General features: G+C 32.3%; 1 protein-coding gene across 6 annotated transcripts in view; it reads left to right on the forward strand.

Annotated features, from left to right (window-relative positions):
* LOC118200025 (uncharacterized) overlaps nucleotides 1-20,463 on the forward strand; it is a 60,614-nt gene that overhangs the window by 20,871 nt on the left and 19,280 nt on the right. For 4 of the 6 annotated variants that reach the window (XM_085806857.1, XM_085806858.1, XM_035371941.2 and 1 more), the window contains one exon: nucleotides 1,119-2,795. The exons of 1 other annotated variant lie outside the window; for it this stretch is intronic. In XM_085806857.1, the coding sequence (XP_085662983.1) occupies nucleotides 1,119-1,218 (100 nt within the window). In that variant the 3' untranslated portion in view covers nucleotides 1,219-2,795. Of the gene's footprint in view, nucleotides 1-1,118; nucleotides 2,796-11,051; nucleotides 12,813-20,463 lie in introns of those variants that run through there. One more of the 6 variants, XM_085806860.1, reaches the window with a different exon arrangement.

A 20,463-nucleotide genomic window follows, 5' to 3' on the forward strand; every position in this document is an offset into this window, starting at 1 on the left:
TGAACACGAACTAGTGAATTAATAATCACCACACCTGTACTCCGAACAGTTTTAAATTAAGAATACATTTATTAAAAATCTATGCACCTAATATTAATACACATTTACGGATTTAGCAAACTAGAAGAAATAATACTTTTTCTCTCTTGGGAATATTCACTACAATTTTTTAACTTAGTTCACCACACTACAATGCCGCAAGAAGTGTCATCTCATGACTCCAAAAATACAGCGCGCGTCATTAAAAGTAATAATCCTTTCGATACTGCTATCAAAATGTAAACAAATGGTATGCAGGTGTACTCTCGAGGTTAAGCAAAGGCTTCTTAAGCGTAGAAGAAATAATCTCATCGGAAGCCATACCCAATCCCAAGAATGAAGGTTTTTATGTCTTTAGTTAATATGCATGCAGTAGTTGTAGAATTATCAACAATTTAAAAGCTGTTTAAGTGAGGCTAAGCCTATTTTTTTATCATAGCAGCCATATTTGTTTACATTTGAATCTTAGCAGAATAGTAAATTAAGTCAGCTTCTGCACGTTCTGTGGCTTTTTGCCGAGTGGGACCAAACATAAACTTTCAGTTTTGTGCACCGAAAAAATTTGCCTTCTTGCCCGCTGGCCAAATTGCTTGTTTTTGTTTAAATTCTAATTTGAATTTTTAATTTTAATTGTAAAAATTGCTTTTTTTAAATTCTTTTAAATGTATTTGGTGTTTTATGTTTTTTTCTGTATTTTTCAATTTTTAATGAAGATATTTTGAGGTTCTATGTAGTTTTGCCTTGCCGCGAAGTGAGAACTGAATTAGAGAAAATTTCGAGGAAATAAATTTAAATGAAATGCAGCAAAATATGCGTATAATATAATATTCCATGAAAGGAAGTCGTGGTGTCCGCATCTGATTTTTTGGTATTAAAAACTAGGTTTGTCAGGTTATATTATCCTTCTAAATATACCCTACCTTTTGCATGTTATTTGGTTTGAAATGGTGATGGTGCTCTTATGTTTTTATTAACATTTCTTTTTGCATGTTTTTACATCGAAAACTAACCTTCACTTTCTGACTTCTTTCCTATATCCCACTTCTTGCCTTTTCCCCTATTTTTCAAATATTTTGCAGAATAGTTAATGAGAACAATGAGGATGAAGACTGTGCTAAAGATTGCTGCATATGTGCATTATGCGCAGCTCTGTGTTGCTTCTGCCTGAGTTCGGACTGATTTCCAAGACGTTATAACGGATAAAGCGTCTAGGATAGTTGAAGACGCAAGATTTCTTGCGCAGTCATGGTCGCCAAAAATTTCTTTTAAATTATTGTTTCAAGGCCAAAAATTTATTGTATAAATGTGAAAAAAAAAAAAAGACTTTGCTTGCAGTTTCTCTTGCAATTGATATTACAGACCTGTTGAGCAACCAGTTCGTTTATTTATTAGTAGATCTTAAATAAGTAGATCGTTCATGAATTGTGACATGATGTATTCAAATAGCCAGTTATCAACCATATCTTAGAAATTCTAGCTTCAAAAAGAAAAATGAATGGTATGTTTTTAACTATAGATGGTTCTTTTCGAAATACTTTTATAATTTTCTCCAGTATTTTCAAAGTGATTGATAAAAAAAAATTTAAAAAAAAAAAAAAACTGATAAAATGTTGAAAAAATTGGCTCATACAGTGTCTATTTGAATGAAACTTCTTATAAATAAGTGAGGCCATTTCAGAAGCATAAATTATTCGAAAATTGGTCTGCAGTTCTTTTAATAAGCACAATTTGCAGGGAAGCAAGAAGTCTTTGCAAATAAAATAAGATCAAATTTTGTCAACATAAATTAAATTCCGCCGTGTTCATGGCTGTGCGTCGAACTCTGACAATTCAAAATGCTGCGAAGTTGCACAATATTTGAAAAATACGTTAATATATTTTGGTTAACTTTCTTTCAAATTGTATGGAATAATTTAACTGTTAATTGTTAACTTATGTTTGTGAGGAGTTAATAGAGGTCATATTTTGTTTACATTAAAGCCGAAATTGTCTGTCTTGCCAAAAAGTGTATAACTAGTCATATTTTTAAAAAACAGCATTCTTTTTTTGATGCTGAATGCTATTTTTGTGCATGAAATGTTTGTGTATTTGATTTCTTTCCGTCGTGTTTCATTTTGTTTTCTTAAAGGAAATTAAAATTATAATCTTACCTCGCGTTTTTAAGCGATTGATGGCAAAGCAGATCTGGAACATGTAAAAGTAATTTTTTAATAATTGAGGTTAATATACATTTGCAATATTCTTTCGTGCTGTGTTTTTGGAACAGAAAATGAAATTGAAAGATCTTTATCCTGCACTAATTGCTTTTACTAATAATATTTTATTTCACCTATTATTGAAATAATGATACTTACGTATTATGCCGTCGACCCTTGAAAGTGTCGCCAAGAAACGCCATTTAGCGCCAATTATGGATAAGTCTAATGTAGCAACACATTCATAACATTTGCGTTTCTTTGGATGTAACCCCATATGGGGTTAAGTGTTCAAATGTAAAGGCAATAAGTATGTGATGTTAAATATATAATTAACTTATAAAGACGATAAGCATATAATGTTAACTTTGTGTTCCAATTGAAATATACATCCGAGTGCTGCGGTTTCATAATTTGTGGTTTGTTAATTTCTTGGTAATCATGTAATATTTAATTGTTCTTAAAGACATTTTTCTGCTTTTGTAAACTACGAAGATTGAAGAAAATTGTGCAGCAATGTTTGTTTATTACATTATGAAATAAAGATTGTTTATTTTTTCATTTGACTCTGAATGATTGAATTTATGCAGATAAAGAACTGATCGCTTCAAAAGTTATATAACCCACCGTATTTATGAGAAATGACAGTCCTAAGTCAGGCAGGTGCATAATCCAAGTCAAGATTGCTCTTGTTATGCTGCATTGAAACATAATTTAATAATGTACTTGTAGGATTTTCCTAAACTAGGAGAAACGGGGGGAAATTTCTGGAAGAATACATTATTTTGCCTCAAAATCGCTAAAGGAACAATGCTTCGAATTCTTTCTTAAAGCGATCGCTGAGAAATTTTCACGTGAACAAAAACCAAAACCCGTTTGTACCTAGAATTACTGTTTTTCTTTTGAAATAAATTTGGTACTTTTTTTTTTTTTTTTTTTTGGTTAAAATTTGGTATTATCCCGTCGACCGGCAAAGTAGCAGGATTAAGGGCCAATTGAGGCCAATTGTGTTTGAGATAAAAGCATCAGCGCAAGTGGTTAAAGTGCATAATTACTACAAAATACGTAGCCCTCGATCACAAAGCTTAAGAAGTCCCAATCAGATTAAAGAAAGACATTGGCACGTAACAAAAAAATGGCTGCCATAACATTCGGGAAATTGAGTCGTTTCTGGGTTACCAGAAAACTGGTTTCAGCGTTGGTATTTGACGTTAGTCGACAGGCACCCTTTTACTCTAGAACCTCCTTTGCCTTTATTTTTAGGAGAGAAAAATAGGATTATGAGAAATTATGGTATGTGTATTAAAGGCCTCTTAAAATTGAGTTCTAATCAAACGGATCTTTGTATGAGGAAATACTTGTAGACATCTTTTCAGATATATCGAGAAATGGTTGTTAGTGTTATTATTTTGCTGAGTAAGGCGAAGTATTAGTGATAACATTTTCGACTGAAATCGAGTTGTGATATGTTATTGTTGTACGTAACATTAAAGATAGTAGCCATCCCATTTTATTATCATGAGAATAAGCTCAGCTCATGATACATCAGGCTTAGTATTTTATTCATGTAAGATGAAAAGTATTAGTAACTTTGTATGTCTTAGTGATAAGAACAGGAATGTGTTCCTACGCTTAACTCGTTGCTAGGTGATATTATCGAGGGTGCTATGTTCGATATGACGCATTTAAATGGTTCGATTCAGTTATCTTTGGGAAATATAATCAATAACCTTTCTTGTGCAAAATTGTGCATCGAATGCTTAGAAATCATCACAGTAATTGATATTTCGCGTGTTTGCATGTCTTTGTATCTAAATAATTGCTTTCGAAATATTTTCGATGAGAAAACACATCGAGAGATTTTTGATTAATTTTAAAATCTGTTGATGTAATATGGCTTAGAAATACAGCATGTTCATGTGCAATTCCATTTTTTTGTATGAATATCAGACCTTCGAGTAGCTTACAAAATTAGATAAGTTTGCCTACAGTTCAAACCAACATTTCGATCCTTTGAATTTTTTCTGTTTCTACTTAAAAACATTTCTGGTCTTTTTTCTTGCATTTTCAAAATTTACCTCAATATGATAATTTCTGCCCCCTCCAACTGGGTTAGTGACTCTGATTGCCATACCGAAGAGTCTGTGTTCGAATCTCGGAGAATGCATGGATGTTTGTAAATGCATAAGTGTCTATGTGGCAGGGAGGACACTCTTAATATGCGGCTAACAAAAAATCCTCTCGAGAGTTCGTAGCAGTGGGAGAGGGCCGGAAACCTTGAGACTCGTCCCACTGGATGCTGTGTGTCAAAACTGGGGGGGGGGGCGAAAGGGAGTTAAAAGTCGGCCTGTCACCTATACGGTAGTCGACGCTCTTGCCAATGACATGCGCATTCGACTCCTTACCACGATGAATGTTGTCGGCTTGTGCTGACCATTGTCAGGCAAGTGAGAATGATAACAAAGAAAAAAAGAAAACTCAAATAGCGCAACAGTCCTTAACAGCCCAGTGAGCCAGGGCCTGCAGTGCCCCGATATCGCTTTCTTGACCGTGGGCCCTAGGGTGCATGAGCATATACCCTGAACAAATGTATTGCCCCCGGTATTTAGTCTCAAAGCGAACTGGATACTCATTTTATCAAGCCACTCAAGGGATGAAGAGTCAATCTTGCCAGGCTGAGTCAGTGGCCAGTCTGGGAACGAACCCCGGACCTGTGATGCTGTTGCGCGACGTGCTAGCCACTGCGCTACCGGTCCTTGAGATTGGTAACCACAATATGATTTCTTGCATCTGCTGGAAATTTTCCATTATGCTTATTTTTGTTACCGATTTAGTTTTCGTTTATGCTACCAGGAACTGTCACGATTCATTGAACAAGCAGCCACTCGTGCATTCAAGGTAATTCTTAATGGGACATGCTTAAATTTTGTTTTTACCTAAGGTATGGGTGAGGAAGTTTAGATAATTTCGTCGATTTCTAGACATGATACAAATTTGGCCGTGTTATTTCATCATCCATATACTTCTAACAAGAATATTTATTTTTACATACATCTTGTGTGCATTCACTTTTTAAGTTAGTTTTTTTTACGATCTTAGATTCAAAATCCAACGAGTCACAAAGGTGTCTTTGTTGTTCATTCAGAGATCAAAGCGTGTTTTTGAACTTTCGTTAAACATCTCTAAACGAACTCATTTTATGAGTCTTTCTTAAATTCTTACAGTATTTAATTTTATGTGGGCGACGTTTGTCTGAGTATAATTTGGTGAAATGCATGCTAGAATGCTTTGAGGATCCTTAAAAATATCGAATTAAAATAAAACCGTGTTATGAAACACTTTTGCAGGTTTTGAAATTGTGTGTTTCGAAACTAGGAGAAGAACATTGTATTGAAGGATTTAAAATATGTTATCCATAGAATGCTTGAATATAGTGAATTTTTTTATACGAATGGTTTGATTTATCTGGTTATAGCGAAGCACAAGAGGGCTATCTGCCTAAGGGAAGAGATTACCTTCATGGAGGATTTTCTAAGGAAACTTGGCTAATATCTTCTTCAAGCATGGGAAAGACAGTCTTGGTGCGAATGTCAAGATCGGAATAAATATTAACGACAACAACAGTGATTTGTGAAACATTTTAAATCGCGAGTATTGTTTTTTGAAAGTTAATCTTAGAAACCAAAATTTTAGAAATTTGAAAAAGATTGAAGAATTTTAGTTTGTATAGAGATAATTAAATAACTTTAATTCCATTTTTATCACGTTTATATCTTAGAAAGTTTCGAATTTTTTAATAAAATGATTTTTGAGAGAATAATTAGTTATCGAAGTTTTGATTAAAATAAGATTTTGTAGTTATTTTTACCTGTACAATGCTAACCTGTGGAAATACCTTCAATTTAATATGAACTTGTCTTTAATTTAATAAGCAGAAATCGCTCAAGTTTTTCCCATACCTTTTGGCTTTTGAAATCTTTATATTGAATAAGTATGGTGTTAGAAAGTGGAATATCATCTACATATGATTAAGAATTTAAATGGTTTCAGTGAAATAAGAGCCGCGGTGCAATAATGAAAGTCGCCCAGGGATATCTGCGTCGGAAAGGGGTGTCTTCATGGAGAAATTACTGTAGGAAAATATTTGCATTTACGTATGGGAATAACTATGAAGATAGCACAACCAATTCAATTCTTTACCGGGATTTGAAACTCGTGTTTAGAAGTCAGTAGTTTTTAACCTTCCATCACTGATGAGCGTACGTCTTAAGTTTTTAGTTTTTCTGTGCGTGTTAAGGAGAAACTCAGCCATATTTATAATGCATTAATTATTTCTTTAAATATAATATTTATTCTCAAATTTTGTATCAGCATAGAGTGAGAAAAGTCACCATATTTTTATTTAGGATAATAATGATTTTCCTCCCCCCTTTTTTTGTAAGTATCTTTGTTTCGGGTTACAGATTATTACGTTATCCTTTGCACGCATACATACGAGTTGATCACAGAGCAGCATAATGAGGTCTTGGATACAACTCAACTTATTTGCAACGAAAATGACAGTTGTAATCACTTTTAACTGTGTTCTGCTCCACGCTGTAGAAATGTTATTTCCTAGTACCTTCCCAGCACCACTGCCTTAATAAAACGTATTAATTAATATTGAAATAACACATGTAAGATATAAAATATAAAAGAAAATAACTAACAAATTTCTAACTTAATTGGCAATAATCTTTTTAATTTCTGATTTTATTTGTCCACGTCTCCCTTCAAAAAATCTGTACTGCATCACTTACGTCATTATTTCATCTGCAGTGCTGTAAGCTATTGCTCAATCGCTGCTCAGGATTCAGAAAAAGGATTCCGAACTTATTTATAGGCCCTGCTGAAATACGCAATCACCTTTTTTCTTACTTGCTCCTGCCTGGATATAACTCGCGTATCTTCGCTTAGCTGCATCTTCTGTTATTTAAAATGTGACCAGTGAATATAAAATTGTGGGCCGCTTGTAGAGAACCTCCTGCGTTGTAACAGACAAGAAGATATGACTTAATAGATTATTAGTCAAGAAATAGAATGCTGTTTTAACTGTCAGGCTAATTATGGTTTCCAAATATTCAATGATCTAATATGCAACCGGCATGTCTGCCACTACTCCGGCCATGGCGACTGATTGATGCTGCCTTCTCATCTACAAAGAAATCATCACATATACATATATTGAAGTGAAAAAAAATGGTACGGAAGTTTAATACTTAGCTATGAAAGTATAAAAAGTGCAGAAAAAAAATGATTCTACTAGTATACGAAACATGAATTAGGATAGGATTATTGTGGTATTTCTGTACTTTCACATCTCGTTGTTTGGCGTCACATATGTGTTTGGATATTGTTGAGGTGTGACAAGTGGACTTAGTGTCAACTATTTTAATCTGTTGTCTTTATAGATTATAGTAGTGCACTGTCGTGTTGAGGCCGCCAAACCCATCAGAATGAACTCAGAACATGAATGGATGTAACTCATCAAAAGAGATGTACGCATAACGTTTTCTTGTAAAAGACATTTGTGGACAGCAGGGGTCCGAATGAATGGCAGGTAAATCCTAACTATTGCATAGCCACCATAAGAAAACCCATAATCATTACGTAGATACCATAAAAGAAACTTATAATCATTACGAAGCCTCAACAGTTGTTGACATATGAATATTAAAAACTTGCCCCTATAATCTTATTTTTCAGGCACAGCTTCACCCTCTTAAGCATTTCGCGTTACATTTTACAAAAAATACTACAATTTCACTGAATTTATTTACATATATACAAAATTCGTAACAAAATAATGTGTTTTTAGTGCACATGATGAAAAACATTCGAAATGTTCAGTCTTGATTTAATACTGATTTCAAATAAAAACGTTCTTTGCTTTTCAGCAGACATTCTGGCATAAGTCCCTCAAATTCTTCAACATCAGGTTATTTAAAGAGAGAAAACCACTGTTTTTATCAGCTGAAGTATATTATCGGAAACACAGTTGGAATTATGTTATTTTGTTCAGATGTGACTTTGAACGATCTAACAAATGTGAAAAAGTTGTTAGTAGAATGGCTAACTGCTTTATAAAGGGATGCTTTCTTAAAGGATTTTCTAAGGGAATTTGGTTCGTAGTCATATATGTGTATGGGAGAAACCATGAAAACTTTCATGCAGCCTTGCTTTCTACATGGAATTTGAATCCTTGTTGAACTACCAGTATTTAGCGGTTTCACTCAGCCAGGTACACTGCGCGAAAAAAAAAAAAAGGGAGGGGTGGTGTTCTATATCTCCCGTTCGACTGGGCCGATTGACGAAATTCAGATTGCATTTTTCATGTCTCGAAAGCGCGACTTAGAATATATATTATACATATATTGTTCTAATATAGGTATTTTGACACAAAATCGGACTTTTTCTGAAATGACATGCTAGTTTATTATTATTATTATTATTTCGTATTTCGCTTCTACGACCCAAATTATGCATAAATACTGAATTTCATAAAATTTGGGCGAAAGTTAAAAATTTATTTTGGCGCATTTTTTTCAATTTGCGCCAAGAGCAATTCACTCAATTTATAGCACCCTATTTTCCTTTCCTTTTTCTCATTGTAGAGCGGGAGGAAAGAAAAGTCATCGTTCATACTTTCGTTCATAATTTTAACAAAGTGCGTAAACCACATTTGGCGTTATTATCGCTTATAACAAATATGCTAAATTTCAGAATGCTCCAATATGTGAATTCACATATATCTTGGAAAATTTTGAATTAAAAACTCTGATTTTTTGCAGGTGTGCCTAGAAATACATCTTTTTAAAGATGATGTTAAAAATTTTATAGGGTATAATACAATTTTTGAAAAATATTTAAAAATGCAAATTTAAAAAATAAATCATAAACAATATGCAAATTATATTTGGATTAAGCCTAAATTTCGAATTCGGGAAGAAGGAATCAAGTAAGTTTAATAAAAAAAATATTAATAAATACGTATATCAAATTCAATAACATTGAGGATTTTTTAAAAACTACTCGTGCGATTTTTACAAAACTTGGCAGTTTGAGATAATTAGTCGTAGACTCGAAATATGGTAAAACATTTCATGCCATTTCAGAAGTCCGATTTTATGTTAAAATATCTATATTAGAACATGCTATATATAAATCTAATACATATCCCAAGTCGAGCTTTCGAGACATGGAAAACGCATGTTGAATTTCATCAATTGGGACAGTAGAACAAGAGATATATAACTGTCCCTTCCCACCCACCCTTTTTTTTTTTTTTTTTTTTTTTTTTAAGTCCAAATGGGCTTTGTCCCTGAAGGACTAATGTTTTCGTTTTGCGATTTTGCGTTGAATTACTATAAATGTCCGTTTCACTTTTCAAACTATTCTCATCAAATGTTAGTCCTGCATTATATTTGAAGAAATTAAATAATGAAAATCTGCATAAATATAGGTATATTTCTTGTATTGTGATAAAAAACAACGGTATCTAGAGCCATTGAATTTTGAATGACGTAATCCTCCTACGAATATGGTCATGTGGAAGACCAAATTTGAAATTTAGAATTTGTTTTATGATCGATTTCATATTTGTAAAACTTTAACAAATTTTTGATTAACAAACTCAAGGATTTCAAAGCAAGCAAGGGCAACACCCTACGGGGGAGGTGAGAATCCTTTTTTTATCTCCAACGCGCGGAACTGTGTGAAATTCTAAAGATAGGCTCATTTAAAAATTATTTTGCGACATTGCTATTCAACTTAATTTTATGGTTTATGTGCAAAGAACATAAATATTTAATAAAAGTAACACACAAAATGTTAAAAAAAACGCCCCTTTGGACGTAATTTAAAACCTGAAATCTTTCAGTTTTTTTTGGGGGGGCGCAGTGTTCGTATTATCGCAACCACCTTAGTAGAAGTTGCTAAATTTTCAGAATTCTGCCAACTCTGGCAACCATACGCTTAACAGTTCTTTAAGTAGCCTTATCCATTGTAAGTTGTAATCAGAAAATTCATCGAATCATTTTTTTTTTTTTTTTTTTTTTTTCCCCTTATGTAAAAAACTGCCTAACTGTGCCAAGGTGGTTGCGCTAATATGTAAGTACCCTCAACCGCTGGGCCTATTAGCAGTGTGAAATTAACTGTTCGAATAGTGAATTTTAAATTTAGTGCATTAGAATTTTCGCGTCATTGTTAATGAATTTAAACATTTCATTACATCGGCCTAAAAAGTATCTTCTGTCGAGCAGATTTAAGAGGGAAAATCTTGTTGTTTTCGTTTTATCTCTCTAATACTTCTTTTAAATAATTTGAATATTTGATCGTATATATATATTTTTTAGGGGTAAGAAGGGAAAATTTCAAGCTAACATATAATTTTAGGTATCCATTAACATGAGAACTTAATGCGTTGCAAATACTTCTGGGTTCTTTACATTTGCATGCTATTTTATTTTATATTTTTAAAAATTTCTTTTTAAAATGTATTGTAAATTTTTACACTTATGATATTAAAATTGCTTTTAACTGCGCACTGACAACTTGAAACAGCTGTTGTGGTGTAAGTTTTATGAAACTAAGCATGTGTATTGGATTTGCATGTTAAATGTAACCGGTGATGGTAAACTCTTACTGTAATATTACTAAATGCTATTAGTACTTTTTTTTTAACATTTTAAGTTTGATGACTAACCATGGATTTTTTTGTCTTCTCTTTCCTATTACCCTTCTCGTACCTTCTCCCTTTCTCTTCCAAATATTTTACAGAATAGTTCAAGAGAAGAAAGATGACGATTGCCTTAGAGACTGTGCCATATGCGCATTATGCACAGCGTTATGTTGCTTCTGTTGTTCTGACTGATTCCTGAGATACAGAAAATGGTTCATAGTAGATATTTGTAGGCATGTTATTTGTGCAGTCACTTTCACAGAGCGCTCACATTTTTGTAAATACTATAATTCAAGTAATTTTCCCCGCTGGGTGGGGTGTTTTCTGTCTTACCTTTAATTCTCTTATTCAGATTAAATTGTACATTATAAATTGCATATAAATAATTAATTGCAGTACTGTATTTCTAAGTTTACTGCAGCAAAGGCATATATTAAATAGTTGCGCTTAGTTATTCCGTTTAATTAGAATTATTTATGTTACTTATATTTAAAAAAGAGAATCGTAGATTTCGGTAGAAGTCTGATTGTGTAAGTGTCTGCACATGAAGCTATTCGATTATCAGTAGAGTTTTCTGCATTATACACTAAGCAGAACATATGTTTTTAAATATTTCTTATAAAATCATAGTTTGAAGTATAATATTTGTATGACATTGCTGTGTGGAATTTTTTAAATTTTGAATAACTAATAATATGTGATGTTTTATGTAATGTGGAGTATTGCTATGTTTTTATTCTTAGATTGTATTAATAGCATGTTAAAGTTACGTTAAGTTTGTGCGAATGGCATGCTGTGAAGATGTGAATAACGAGTTAAAATTACATTATGAAAACATATCTTTAATTCTTTATGAATTATTAGTTTATTATTTTCATAGATTTATTTGATTCAAAAAGCATAAATGTTTCATCTTACAGGTATCTGCGGTTAGAATGTTTTGATGTATCTAATGCGATGTGTATTAATATTTTTGAATATTTCGGAAGGAAATAATTGGGCGGAGATTTTTATATTATGTGTAATAATGTTCTAGTTTTGAATCGAATCAAGAAATGATTAATTTTTTCAAAAAAGAATAACATTTTGTTCCAAACAGAATTAAAAATTTAAATTTAGAGTTCTGTGTTGAATGATTAAGCATAATATAACACTTCTTCATTCCAAAATTTCTTAGTTTTTTAATATATATATATATATATGATTAAAATTTTAATATTTTTTCAACTTTTTGATCAATTGAATGAATTAAGATTTTACATTAGTTGCAATATTATTGTACTTATATTTGGAATTTAAGAAATTGGCAAACATCTTCCAGATAGATTTTAGGTTTTTATGTTTAATATACAGTTTTGTTATAAAAATGTTTTTATGTAAATTCAGGATTCTTTGGTAAAAGCAAAAAGCATAAATGTTCTTTTACATTTCATTTTACTCTTATTTTTTCTACAGGAATGAGCGTATTTCTTGCTTTCCGTAGGCAGTATTTATTCCACAGTTTTATGTATTAAAAAAAAAGCACAGTGCCTAATATTTATATTCTAGATAATTGTGACAATTGTATAAAATATTATCCTACCGAATATTTTATGACTGAGATTGTTTGTCATTAGTATGTATTTAATAATTAGTTTATTCCTTGTTAGTCATTTAACAGACATGTAGTGATGTTTCAAAAGAATTTTTCAGTACATATTGTAATTGCTTTTATATTAAAGATAAATTTTCTATTTTTGTAAATTAAGGAAAAGGTTTTGTAAATATGTTAGAAGAATGCTTTTTTTCCCTTTTCGGTGTAATACTAATTATATGAATTTATACATTCTTCTGTTAAATAAATACCACTTTATTTTTTATCCTGTCTCTAAATTATTGGCATTTTAAAAATCGATCTGCTGATGTTGATTTCGAGTATTACTGTTAAATATAAGATTTTATTTTTTCATTAAAAAAGAGTTTTTATTTTGTTTGAATACAAATTTAAATAAAAGTCATGGATTTTTTAATATTTGTACATATCAGTTTTTACTATTTTATGTATTTTCCTAACGAAAGTAATTGCTTTTTCAGTATTCATGTGTCTGATATTGGTATAATGTAATTTTGAAAAACAGTTACATTCAGGGCCTAATGGGGCTCGTACTCCACCTTCAAGTAGGCCTCCAAATTTTCCTTTTAGTATTTAACATATAAAAAAATTTCTATTTTTAAAATTTAACTTTTAAAATCATAAAAATATGTAAAATTAAATAGGTAAATAAAATGCTAAATTTCTTATTTTAGTCTTTTTCATACTTTAAATCATTGTTTATTTTTTAAAGGGCTTACGAAAGAAATGAAAAATATAGTATGAAAAAAGCTACATTATTTTCATTTAAAATTCTTTATTATTAAATTATCATTTATAATGGATTGAATGATTACATTTTTTAAATATTTCCTAATTTTTAAGACGGTTACAACATAAATACCAGGAAAGTAATTTAAAAAAAGATTGCATCACGTTCTAAAGAAACTGAATATTTTATCTTTCATGCGCCTCGATTATTGAGTTGATAAATAATTTAACTGCATTAATTTGGTCATACCTGTGTAGTTTAATTAATGTTTATAATAAAGCCAATAAGAATTCCTTAGGTTCTTCCCTATCGTTTAATTTCTTTCAGAAAAATACAAGATCCTGATTTAAAACATGCACGTTTATATATTATACAACACACTTAACAACTATGAAAAAAAAAATTCACAAAAATGTGAAACATACATATTTGATTGAAAACTTTGAATGAAAATTTTCTTTTGACTGAGAACTCTGAATTAAAAAAATGAAAGAAATTGAATTCTAACGTTGTGTCACGAAAATAGTGTATACTAAATGTACTTTGCATGAATATAATTTACATCAGTGGCATCTTTTTTAACATAATTTACATCATGTTAAAAAAAAAAAGTTAGAGAGGAAAGGACTTGGTAATAAGTTTTGTCCTTGCCGTCCAGTTTCATAAATCAGCCTGATCACACTATATGTTGCTCATAGCTAAATTAATATTTAAAAAGTTTAGCATTCAATATTGAAAAATACAAGTTCAGCATTTATTGAAATTTGTTTCAGAATAATTTTGACATTTGCTTAAAAAAGTGTAAATTATAAAGTTTATTTTTCTGATATTATTTAGTATTACATCACTAAGGTGGCGTCTGGGTTTTAGTGTGGCTTCAGGAACATATGTTATATATTACTTGGAAGGTGATTTTCGTATCTTAATTTTTCACTTTCACTACGTTTTAGCAATAAATTTACAATGGCGCAGCGGATGATATCTGCCACTTTCAGTTTGAGCCGAAATTTTCATCCATCTGTTTTACGTAATTTTAAATTGTTAGCTAATGACTTTTAGAAGTGTTCCTTTTTTTCGATTTTTTTTAAATAAAGCAGTAAAAGTTTATAAAATATAATGATCGAGTGACATTAACAGATGCCGTTATATCTTTAACAGATGTCCTTCAGCTTGGTGCATTATACTTCAAAGAAAGCTACTAACATCCGAAATTAAAGTATGAAAATTTAGAGTTCTATGTTAAGATAGAGGGGCGTGTCATTTATATGTGGCTGAGTCGAAACATCTGCGTCAGCTCGATTATCATCTTTAGTAGAATAAGTCGCAATTTGAAGACTTTCTGTTTTAAAATCATTCTGCTGAAAAATTTCTTCGTTTTATTTTAGGTTTTTGGAACCGAATTTTTTTCCCTTTCGTTTTTCTAGTAAAAAGTCTGTAAATAAATTCAAACTAACAGTTGTTCAACTTTCACTACGACACTTCTGAAAATTAACTGTATAGAAGGCATATTTCATTCAAGAAATGAGCTCATTTAGTTTTTTTAAAGTTGCCACTAACTAACTTGCTAATTAGAGCTCAATTCACAGAAATTGTGTGCATTTTTACTTCCTTGTACGAAGTAAAAAGGAAGTATTGTAATCGCGAAAAGTTTCAGGCAGCATATTTCAACGAAAATATCCATTTTGACCGCTATCGAATGCAATTTAACGATGTTTTTGCGTGATATCTGTACGAAGGACAGAATAAAATACTTTTTTTTCCTTAAAAAAAATTATAAAACTGCATTAAAATGAATTCTGAAGAGAATTTTTCCTGGTGTCTGTACGTACGTACGTGCGTACGTACGTATCTCGCATAACTGAAAAACGAGTAGCCTCAGAACGTTGAAATTTTATATATAGGACTGCTATAAGATGTAGATGTGCACCTCGTATTTTGGTTGCAATCGGCCGCACCAAACGTATATAAATATATTTATATATATATCCACTCTCTTACCCGGCTCAGTGATCTCAGTTTCTTTACTCTTATATGTTTGTAAATTGTACTTTTTTTTTTTTTTTTTTTGCTTTAAAAATAATTGAATTATGTTGTTTTTATCTTCCTGTTAAGGATTTAATGCCTTTAGTAAATCTGTGTGCAATATTTTTAGAATTATCAGCAATTTTAAAGTTGTTTAATGGCCGCTAAGCCTTTTTTTAACGGCGGCCATTGATGTTTACATTTGAAACAGGAGACTAGTGGATATGTTGCCAATCTAGAGAAACTTAGCTTCGCAACAACAAAGATAACGCATTTATTTATTATTGCCAATTAAATCATGCTTAATTCTTTCTGGAATTTGTTCCAGGAAATAAGTGTTTGAGATTTACTTCGTATAATTTTACAAGATTGCATGAACTACCGAATACATTGGTAATATAATGATGTTGAAAATAAGTGATTGGTAAAATCGTAATCTCTACATATAATAAAACAAAGAGTCTTCACAAATATAGGTTTCGAAGGTGAGAGGCGTGTTCTGCGTCTGAAATGGATTGAGCCTTTTAATTACATTAGTCTTCGGTAAAATTTCGCCAGTTGTTTAAAGCTGTATATAGATAATATAGCTCTGCATCTATGTTATAGATAATGTAGCTCTGCGTCTATGTTATCATAAGCATAAAATTATATTTTTATTTTATAGAGTGCGAGTTATGTGAATTATAACTTTTTCATTGATTTAACCTAATTATTAAAATATTTGCAACGTAATCTAGTATTTTTTAACATGATCCTACTAAGCTTTCATTACAGCATAATGCTTCACTGCATGCAAAGAGATCATAACAAAGGCATTCGAAGTATAATTTAGTAATTCACCCATGAATTCCATGTCTACCCGTACAAACATTTTTATTCAAAATTTTCCATGGGAATCCAGTAAATTTTCTCATAACAAATAAAAAGTATATGTTCGAAGTTGAAGGAAACTTGCTCCAGTTTTCTATAATTCTTAGAATATAGAGTTCATTGTTCCCTTATTTCCAGTTCATTTCTGCTAAGTAGAACAGTTTTTGTAACAGAAAATGCTGTTTGGCCGAGTACTTCGATAAACCAATCGATAGACCTCTTCCCATTTAAACACGTAGATTGACTGCTAGCGACGTTTTCGATGACAGAATGAATCTTATCTTAATACATTTATGACGTAAACGATTCTGTAATATTTATACCTACAAATTTCTAATTGTTTGGGTTAATATAATACAGAATTGATAAAAACAGTCAAGAAGAAAATTTCTATATTGTTAGAGGAGCATTAATTCAATATTTAATGGGAAAATCCATTAGTAGCCGCAGCAGCGGTTATTCCACAACTGTGTGGCATTAAAGCATCATTTTTATTAATATAGTAATTGTGCAAGTGTTTACAAAAGATTTGAAGTAAATATTATTATGAATCACATAAATATATTCTAAATTATATCAGTTACAGAAATTTTATCGAAAAATGAAGATATAAATTACGGTATATATGTAATCCCGGAGAAGGCACGGTTGTTACAGTCTGTCCCTTTATAGGAGGCAAAGGTGGACCACCTATTAGGTGCCTCCATAACAAAGTGACCTTTCTGAACTTAGTCGTGGCCAAGCCGAAGTCGGCTGAGAGTCCGCCATTGGTTCAAAAAATGTGTTGCTTTTAATTTTAAATCGTTCAGTTAGTGATAGATGAAGTACATATATTAGTTTTAAATCGTTCAGTTAGTGATACATGAAGTACATATATTTGTTTTAAATCGTCTGGTGACACAATGTACGAAGTATGATAAATCGTCCAATATATTCAGCTAATTTTATTTCCCGGTTTAGTTCCACAGTAACTTGAAATTAAAAAAAAAAAAAAAAAAAAACAGGAATAACTGTAAAAACCATACAGAATGTGCCTTAACGTTATCATCTTATACCTCATAAAATGAACTGGTAATCTTCATAAGTCGTAAATAACTACTTTGGTAGAAAATTACCAACGAGGATAGTACTGATCAAACAGCTACCTTCAATAATTTTTGTTGAAAATATATTGTTGCGTTATATTCTTCCTTCACGTTCGTACGGGGTTCGTAGATTTGGAGGGAATAACGACGACACTTGATAAAGTATCGAAAAACAGACTTTATTGGTCAGTATTAATCAGGATAGCTTCAAAGTCAGTTTTTACAGTCGTCGAAGATCTCTTATAAACACGCTGAAACTCAGCGACACAGCCTTCACATTATCAGGCGATCAAGGTGGAGACAGCTTCCTGCAAAGCTTTCCGGACTCTGCTTTCCGGAGTACAGCTCCCGACTCTGCTTAATCGTTCTCGGAACTCCACGTACTCTCGAGGCTCTCCACGCTACAACTCGCGATGCACTCGACGACACACGAGCACAGCTCCCGACTCTTCGGTTCAGTCGTTCCCGGAGCTCAACACGCTCTCTCGGCGATGCACCAACTGCGATACACTAACAGACTCCTTCGGTGCACTCGACGACCTACTCGGCACTCTTGCCTGGCTGTCAACTCGATCAACTCCGCAGGGATTGACTCGCTGGACGAGACACCAACTCGATACTGACTAACTCGCAATCTAGACGAGGCACACACACACTGACTGCGGACAAGCAGGGTTTATATAGCTTTCGGCTTGTGTTCGGGAACATTCTGGGCTAAACCGGTAAAAATTCGTTCCAGAAGGTTCTCCAGCCGTCCATGGTATATCGCCAATTTTGTCGCTAAATGGACGATTTCTTGCCAAATATGGCAACCCTGCCCTCCTTTGCCATTTTATGGCAACCCCAAAACTGCTTTGCGGAGAGCCATCTTACCGCGCCTGTACATTTCGTAACAATATTTTTTAAATAAATAAATAAATGAGCAATATTCTTGTTACTTCAATTCAAGTGTTTCAGTTCAAATTGCTGCAGGATTAATTTAATTTTTTTTTCTTTGTGTTTAATAGAAAGAGAAATATTTTTAACCTTAAAACGCTTCGAGTCCATTATAAGCCTCCGTGCTACTTCAGAATCGTACATTTATTATGGACTGAAAATATTTTTTTAATAAGCCTACAGAAATCGTTCAGAAGGGCGTATGAAAGTATCCATTTTGTCTCCCTAATAAAAGTTGTCTAATCAATAGGATTATTTTTTTTTCCCATGACTAAAGTACAGGGTGACCCAAAAGTCCGTTAACATTTGAAAATCCAGTAATTCACTGAATAATGCAAGTATAGAGGTAAAAACTGACACACATGCTTGGAATTTCGTGGGTTTTATTGACAGCAACAAAAGGGTTTAAACGGCCAACAGATGGCACTTCGTATCGTAACAAAAGCAATAATGAGCATAACAATTGATTTTTAGCAAAGACTATGTTATTTATAACAAATGTTCAACTTGTCGGCCATCATCCATCAACAGTATCTGTAGTCGAGGGACCATGTACAGCGTATCGATAGGTATAGTGAGAAATTGCTTTTGGGTCTTTTAGCATCCCTAATGAGGTCGGGCGATCGCGGTAAACTTGCGATTTCGGGTAACCCTATAAGATCTAGCCTTTTTAGGCCACGTAAACTAATTTTGTAACCATTCAAATGAAAGAAGATTATAAAAATCTATTTTGGATAGCAAATCGGAAAATTACCTTTCTTACATCAAATGGAATTTAAAAAAAATTTTTTTTTATCGCTGACGTGAGTTGAGAAGTTTCTGTACATGCAAACAGCTAAGCTAATATTAAATAGTTTATTCCTGATGAATTAGATTTGTTTTGGTGTTACAATACAGTTATATATCAATACAGTTATATATGTTAATAAATCATAAAATTTCGAATGGAGCCTAAGTGCCAAATGAAAGATGGTTATATTATAAGAAAATAACAGCAATCAAGGAAAATCGACTTTTGCGAAACTTCTCCATACAGTACGCTATCAATATCAAGAGTGTAAGTGTTGAAGTAAATATTCTTCAGGAATTTTGCAAAAGCTGTGAAAACACTTTCAACACTGTGAGTTGGTAATTGTTTAGATCAGTGATTTTCGCTTCGAATTTCAGAAAATACATGAGAGGGGCTCATGATAGAGAAAAAAAAGTCTCCCAAAGCATATTATACGGGTTTAAGAAACTGAGAAGATGATGATGTCATGCTGTCGTGTCTATGACAAAGTGCAATTATATAACTCCGAAGCTGTCAAAGACAGCTTTTGCAACCTCGGCAGCTCTATCAGTATAAAGTAGGTCCACTGGGTCTTCAATGCCGATGTCAGTCTGGCCTGGATTGCTGGGCAGCTGAAGATGTGATGGCGAGACAGTGGGATGTCATCTGGGCAATGAGGACAAATGTTGGTGTAACTACGCTGTCCGTCTGCAGAAATCCTCATCCCTTTTAAATGGTTTGTCCTAAGTCTAGTTATGATAGTCGATATGGCTCTGTCACAGTTCAGTGGAGTTTCCTTTAACTTGACCGATTAGTCTTTGACTGGCAACGGCATTGGCATCAACGAACTGAGAAGATAAAAGCGGTATATGTAAAATTCGTACTGATTATCTTGTAAGAAATGAATGCGTAATGAATATTTCATGTAAGCTCTATCTCTGTAAAGATAAGCTGCAGTTATAACAGCTGCGTACGCCCGTTTCTTAGATGAATATCTAAAGATTAAATTTCGGGCTAAATAATTTTGAAAGCCTGAAATTTTTGCTTTCACTGTGATTTTTATGCTGCAAAATGGTTGGTGGATATGAACTTCCACTGTATATTTATCAGTTAATGTCCAACAGCATTAACAATATGCAAATTACTTCCACGTGTTGTTCAGACGTATTTACGCGAGAGATACTCCAGGCTTTAAAAGTTCATTGCCTTTCTTTCTATAATTCTTCATTATTAACATAAAATTAATGCACGAACATATTTTAACTAGGATTTGTTACGAAGGACATACCATGCTTTTCTTGTCATATGCCTTTGGCTTTTTAAAGAAAATTAGAAATGATGTGAAACTGAGATTTGACAAAGCTTCTATGCTTTCTATTATTCCTCTATGCTTTCTATTTTTATTTATGCTAAAGCAAAAATTCTATGCTTTATTTTTTCACCTGGTAGGCTTCTGTTCTTGAAGTATTTAGAGATAGTTTAGAAT

This window comes from Stegodyphus dumicola, chromosome 12 (genome assembly GCF_044657685.1).
Source record: "Stegodyphus dumicola isolate Sdum_Otavi_A_Nest chromosome 12, ASM4465768v1".
NCBI classification, from domain to species: domain Eukaryota; kingdom Metazoa; phylum Arthropoda; class Arachnida; order Araneae; family Eresidae; genus Stegodyphus; species Stegodyphus dumicola.